This window comes from Sinocyclocheilus grahami, unplaced genomic scaffold, assembly GCF_001515645.1.
Source record: "Sinocyclocheilus grahami isolate Dianchi unplaced genomic scaffold, SAMN03320097.WGS_v1.1 scaffold273.1, whole genome shotgun sequence".
NCBI classification, from domain to species: domain Eukaryota; kingdom Metazoa; phylum Chordata; class Actinopteri; order Cypriniformes; family Cyprinidae; genus Sinocyclocheilus; species Sinocyclocheilus grahami.
Genome location: NW_015505452.1, coordinates 275,394 through 282,923, shown reverse-complemented (window position 1 = coordinate 282,923; position 7,530 = coordinate 275,394). Strand labels below are relative to the sequence as shown.

Here is a 7,530-nt window from a genome sequence, read left to right as displayed (position 1 = left end):
TGTTTCTTATTTATTTGGTTCCACAGTGTTTGCTGATTACTATATTTAAACTTTGGGTATTTTATTTATTTTACATCAAGGTGTATATGCCGTGCCTCCAAGCTTTCTTATTCATTTTGCTAATAAATGTTCTATGTTTCTTATTTATTTGGTTCCACAGTGTTAAACTTTGTGTAGCCCAAATAATTTGTTATTTTATTAGGCATAGGCCTATATGGTGTATTTTTATTCATTTGTTAATAAAAGTTCTGAGTTTGACGTTGTTGTTGCTTGAATTGAATCAACACTGAATTGCCCCTAATTTGAAAGTGAAAGTAAAATGCGCACAGCGCTTTTTCATGCTATTTGAAAGTGAAGAAATCCGAGGAAAAGAGGGAAAACTCAAACGAACAATTGCTTGACGCCGAATTGCGGCAGTTGTCGCTAATTTGAAAGTGAAAGTAAAATTCCCACGGCACTTTTACAAGCCTTTTCAAAGCGAAGAAAAGAGGGAAACTCAAACGAACTAACACCCCCCCCACCCCAACGGTGATACCGGTATTATCGATGTTGTCACTCGTCGATTAACCGGTGGGAAAATTTCCTCACTGTCACAACCCTAATGGAGGGGAGGGATAACGATGCCGGCGCAACATCGTGATGTCTATCAGCCATCGGCGATGGACGATGGCATCGTCTATTGGCCCAACCCTACTAAACAAGCAATTTTTGTTAAACATGTAACAGAGTGTTGTTAAACTGTGTTTTAATTCACTTTTAATGAAATGTTTTAATTACCTTTTAATGAAGTGTTGTTAAACGTTTCATGACTTAAATTGATTACTAACATTTCATTTAACAATTAAAATAGAATCCAAAAAAAGAATCCCTCGTTTCATAGGGCCCTGAAGTGGGGCTAGAGCAGAATGAGAGTTTGTGTTTTATAACACTGATGGTGTCATAAAGAGGTAGGACCCGTGTACAGCACCATTCGGATTGGACCCCAGGGGGCAGCCGCTTGTAACAGCTAATCAAGAGCTGTTATTGCAATATCTTGTTGTAGTTAATCAAAACAGCCTAACACCTGTTATCGTTTTGTAGCTGTGGTAGCTTGATGTAGCATGTAGGGCAGACAAAGTATACTTTATGCTTCAGCAGAAACCATTAAAGGGTTACAAAAGCTTTCCACTCAAAGAATCCAAAACTAATAATAACAAGAAATTTTATTTGAGCACTAAATCAGCATATTGAATGATGAATCATGTGACACTGAGGACTGGAGTGATGGCTGCTGAAAATTCAGCTTTGTCATTACTGAAAGAAAGAAATAAAATCGTAAAATATATTACAAAAGAAAACGGATTGCTGTATTTTGATCAAATAAACGCAGCCTTGGTCAACATGTATAGTATTTTAAAAATAGGAAAAAACAATGATAACAATAACGGTAGTGTGCGAATGATTTAGGATTTCCAATCAGGCACTGAACAGAGTACTTTTTTAGTCAAATTGCTTTGGGGTCCTAGAGAGACTGAACTCAGCAACTGGGCTGAACATTTCATCTATTTCTTATTGCATGTAGTAGCAAGTAGTTTGCAGTAGATTCCATTACAATGTTAACTGGCATTTAATTACTCTTAATTGTTAAATAAAACATAGAACAGGTTGCATTATCTAAAACATGAGTCTAAAACAATGCCTAAATAACTATTTGGCTATTGGTCAAAAAATAAGACTAGGGACATGTATTAAGAGAAAAACTAGAGTCAATGTCATGTTAACATTCAACACAAGTTCACTATCCTTTGCAGAAGCAATGATTGAACTTCTTGTCAAGCTCTCCTCTGTGTTTCACAACATGCCTAGTTTCAGTCAGCTGACTTTTATTCAATACGGCCTAATCCTTATTCCACTGGCTCTTCCTTTTAAAAACAACTTGCTGTTAGATTCTGTATACCAGACAACATAAAAAGCTCTTTACCATTGCACATCGTTTTCTTGTAGCGTTTCAATCTTCTTCCAAAAGCACAACCGACACTAAAATGAAACAACGATCTGCAGAATAAAGACACTGACTTGGATTCAGCTCTTCACTGTGAGAAGACAAATAAGAAATTCTTCTGAAAGCAGGTGCAGTTCTTCTCTAGCCACCCATTTTAATGCTGAACAAATCAATAAAGCCGAGGATCCTGCAGAAATAGACTGGGCTGTGACATATACTCATCAGCAAAACTATATCGAGTCATAAAGCGCCTTAAAGAGTTGGGGAACTGCCATCTTGGCCATTTGACACAGCTCAATATCACGCCAATAACTAATTAGAGAAAATGAAGTCACCGTGCTGCCAATCACTCTCGTGGGAGCCAATTATGAGATTCAGAGAAGGTAATGTGCCACAGCCAATCGGAGCACACGCTGGCTTCGGTGCTTTTCTCTTTTGCTGTGTGTGCTGAGAATCACATCCAGAGGTTTATGGAGGAACGGCACAAAATATAGTTCCAGAACTGATGGAAATCTTAAATTAAAGGGACAGTTCATCATTTATTCACCTGTCACTTCTAAGGAACACTAAAGAACCCCATTGACTTTCAACAGATGAAACAATCTTCAAAATATCTTTCTTTGTGTTTCGCAGAAGAAATTATTTCAAAACAAATAGAAAACAAAAATAACGACTTTATTCAACAATTCGTCTCCTCCACATTACCCTATAGCGCCATTTTGGAGAGTTTCACATACATAATGTATGCAGCGTATGTACGCGGATACGCGGTTTACGTTGTTTACACTTTGATCTGAACATTAACAATGTATCCGCGTACCGTACATACATTGTTTACGTATGTGATACTCTCTAAAATGGCGCTATAGGGTGAAGCGGAGGAGACGAATTGTTGAATAAAGTAATTATTTTTATTTTCTTTGTGCACAAAAAGTATTTTTGTAGCTTCGTAAAATTACGGTTGAACCACTGATGTCACATGGATTATTTTAACAATCTCCTTGCTACGTTTCTGAGCCTTGATCGTGTAAGGATCCTTGCTGTCTATGGGAGGGTCAGAGAGCTCTCAGATTCCATCAAAAATATCTTAATTTGTGTTCCGAAGATGTGAGATCGAAGAAAAGGTCTTACGGGTTTGGAACGACGTGAGGGTAAGTAATAACATCATTTTCATTTTTGGGTGAACTATCCCTTTAACGAATGAAATCTTATTATAGAAAGTGTTACCATTAAATGTTATTAAATCAACAAAAAATTGCCAACAGATATTCGTAATAACAAACCACCTCCTGTGAATAGAAATAATTTCTGAATCCATGAATGCCAATCCTTAAAAGGTTCACATTTTTAATTAATGCACTGAGATATTATAAGCAGAATTAATTAAATTTAAAAGATGAATAAAAGCCCATCTATTCAATGCCCTCTGCAAAAAGACTTCCAACCTTGATGCCCACACGTTCAGTGAAGTGGTTTGACATCATAAGCACACATCAATTCAGAATAGAAACTCAATAAAAAAAGCTTGTGCTATCTAACATTTCAGAAAGACCCATCTGCAAGCAAAGACACACATACGAGCTCCATTCAGATAAGCGCTGGCAGGCTGAAGCAAGTAGCCATTGTTATGTAGCACACATGCTCCAAGATCATCCGCCAGCCCAGTCTGGCCTCTCTGGATGGCAGATCCACTGGCACGAATTGTTGGTCCAGCACTGCACCAATCCATGCCAACTCACTACCGTCCAGAATCAAAAGTGCAGCTTTGGGCCACGTTCATCTGTTGCAACACAAACACTTTGATAGCAATGCTTACTTAATGCATGGGATTTAAATTCCAGTTTCACATTTATCAAATTAGGGGCTCTATCAGGGCCAGAAAATAACTTTTCAATTAGGAATGGATTTTCAGGGGCATTTTTATAATTGCCTTATTTAATGTATCTGTGTTGTTTTTTTATGTCAAATACTTATATTTAGCCAATTACTTTTATCAATCAGAATACTATAGAGTGTTACCAAAAAAAAACACTGAGACAATATCTTAATAGAATTTTAAAGAAATTTTCAATGACAAAATATCTGTCTTTTAATTACAAAAAGTAAAACATTGCAGTTGTATTTTGAAATATTTTAACTAATCTAGGGCTGTAACTAATGATTATTTTGACAATTGAGTAATCTGATATTTTTTAGTAACAAGGCTTTAGTATGACTTATATAAACTAACGATGAGGCAATAGTAATTGGCTCAAATAAAATATAAAACAAAGTAATTACATGGTTTTATTGAACAACACTGTTAAAATACATAATGTAATATGCCTATACATAATATGAACATAACTACATTTTATGTATTATAACAAATACCTGCAGAGGGCACCAACGGCCTAGTGACGTTTCACTTTACAGCATGATTAAACTATGTTTAAATCCATTAAATTTGAATATTTGGCCACATGCAAACTCCGAAATTTTTATTTTGAAATTGCGAAAAATCCGGGTAAATTTGTTCTGGCAAACATCGTTCTTATGGAGATTACATGATTACTCTGAGCTGTTTACAAAGCTCCACTGCTTTTAATTAGTTTTTCTATGTAAATATGCGCTAGATGGACATCTTTGAACATTGCGCCTCGCAGCTTTTGCAACGTGTCGCGCTTCTCATCAGGGCAGCGCCGCCTGCGCCGTCTTGTGTTTATAAAACCAAACAAATTCTGATTGGCTAGTAATGTTAGTTTGGTTGAGAGTGAAAGCTGTGCTCCTCTCATACAATTGGTAGGCGAACTCATGGAACTGATATCAACAAGTGTTTTTTATTATTTTAATTTTTTTTATAAATGTAGGGTTATTTTTTTCCCAGCCAAACGCTGCATGCCCGGAGATCCGGCACAGTGCCGGAGAACTTTAAGCCCTGTATTATTGTTGATTATTGCTCTTGATATTGTAACAGCCTAATTATTAAATGTTTTGGGTTTGGGGAAACAACATCATATTCCTGACAAAAAAAGCTAAGACCAGTTCATGAATTACTTTATTACTTTTTATGCATTAGAAAATCAAGATTATAAAATCATTGCTTATTTTAGTAGCATGAAAAACAAAACGTCGTTTAAACTGGGAATAAAGAGAGCAAAGTACGCTCTCCATCACTGAAGCGGTCCATGACTTAAGCCAAGCACGAGTTATGTACTCATGTTATAATCACTGAAGTGGTCTACACTGCTAAATTAATCTCTTACTTGCACTGCATCTGCACTTTGCTTGTTTGTGATGAGAGAATTGGTGCAAGTACAGATTCAGAATTCTGTCAGTTTTCAGCAGTGACTCATCTTGACATGACTACCTGCATTCATAAGCTGAACAGAAATGCACGTGACTGGTTATACTCAAAACTGCAAAAAATGTTAAAAGAAATCTGATGCAACGTGAGCAGATCTAAATCTAATGTCACAATCAACACTTTACATTCATTTTCACATTTCATTTAAATCATGACAGTCATAATTAAACATTTTTGCACCCTTATCTTTGATCCCATTAATTTCTGACCAGTGTTACAAGAAAGCCGTCTGTGCTTTTTCATGTGTAAAGTTCTTAAAAGTCCAAAAAAAGAAACAGCTATGAGACTTTAATTATATATCTGAGAGCGTGGGAGGCCCATGCAGGTTTCCACCTGGTCTGTGAGACTGTGATAATTCTTCCTGAAAGTCCTGAAAAACATTTATTTTGAGGGGGAAGGCAAAGTACAGAAACAAACAGGCCTAAAAAACAGGTGCTCCAGCCCATCTGAGGGAAAACTAAAAGTGGGTCAGAACATATGAAAGTAGACACAAAAAAAACACACACACCGTCTGACCTGGATAACAGTTTCCAGCGCAATTTATTAATGCTGTAAAGCAAGAGCACGGAGATGCTGGAATTAAGTTGTTACTTACTTTGCTTAATCAGTCTCTTGTCTGCCACTATGATGTTTTCTGCATCGACGACGATGACTTTTCCATCACGAGGCCCGACTGCAAAGTTGTCAAAGCTCACGTCTAGGAGGTAAAGGGCAAAGTCAAAATCGTTGTTAGTCAGCTGCTCGGCGATGTCCATCAGCTGCTTGGCCAGATCCACTCTTTTCTCCCAGGGTGCATTGTAGAAGCTCCAGAGCTCCTCGCCCACGTAATTCACCGCCACCATCCGGCCGCAGGCCCCCAGGTATTTGGCGAATGGCCAGCCCTCATCAGAGGGAAAACTCTGCAGAGATGAAACATGAGGAGAGAGTCAAGGTAAGATAAGTTCTCCATTCACGCAAACACACACACACGCACACCATGTCCTCTCAAATTTGGAGCACAAAAAGTCAATTAAGACATAGACAAACTGCACAATCATTAGCTTGGATCAAAGCAGCTGTACCAAACTTTTCTTAAGAGCTGCGGATATTCGATAGCCCCATTTTAAGTCGAGTCATTAAATATGGATAAGTGACCATTAAACTTTAATCTTAGATATTCAAATAATTTAGAGGACAAAACACAGCATTCGGTAACCAGTCAGAGCCTCCAACATCTGGCCTCTGTGGTCTGAGCTGGAGAGGCTGAATCATGCAGTGGAGGGGATGTTTCCTGCTCTTCATGACATAGGCATGGTTTCTTGTGGACTTCGGCAAAGCGAAACGGTCATATAAATAACATTTTCCCGGCTTACACTCTTAAATGTCATAAATCTGATAAGTGCAGGAGGCAGTGTCCAATCCGTTACACCCATCCTGTCCTTGAGTCTTTTAGGGGTCACAAGTGAATCAAGTGGAGACAAAACCTACAACAAGATCTGTATTTTCCTCTTGCCTTGACCAGTTCTAATGCTTATAATGATACTGACAAAATCAATAATTTCCTTTGACACTGTAATCACAATCATTAATGTAGATTAATATAATTTTTTATTAACAATGCCATTTTGCATGAGCAATTTGACATTTGCGTAGCTACACATGCAAAACAGACAGTTTTTGAAAGTATTTATCATAATTTTTTCAGTAAATTAAGAATAAACGGTGAACTTCACATTGGCTCTCAGAGCACCATCAAAACAATAAATTTTTTTTAAAAATAAATTATAAACAACCAAAGCCACAATACACTATTATAATTAGGGTTGGGCCGATAGACGATGCCATCGTCCATCGCCGATGGCTAATAGACATCACGATGTTGAGCCGGCATTGCGATCCCCATCCATTTTGAATGCGGAATCACTTTTTAGTTTCACTTTCGAGATTCGCGATCGCACGTACTCTGTTTATACTATGGAATGGCAGTGCTTACCACACATTTTACAAGATTAGATGTTTGTCAGTGGTGCTCAGGATCTGAAAATCATTCACCATCGTCCTCAGTCATACCACATAAACAGAGTAAGGGGAGAAGTGAAATTTTATGTACTGTAATGTAACAGTCAACCATTTGCAATCTTTATTCGTTTTCCGTTTGTTTTTCCATGCCTTTCTAAATACAGAACCCCCCCCCCCCCCCCCCGACCCCCCCCCCCACCCATTT

The 7,530-nt window shown here is 37.7% G+C and overlaps 1 protein-coding gene across 1 annotated transcript in view; it reads right to left on the bottom strand.

Annotated features, from left to right (window-relative positions):
• The window catches only part of dipk2aa (divergent protein kinase domain 2Aa), a 39,484-nt gene that overhangs the window by 3,790 nt on the left and 28,164 nt on the right, over positions 1-7,530 (bottom strand). The window contains exon 3 of the mRNA XM_016291539.1: positions 5,923-6,226. Coding sequence (XP_016147025.1) covers positions 5,923-6,226 — 304 coding nt within the window. The remainder of the gene's footprint in view (positions 1-5,922; positions 6,227-7,530) is intronic.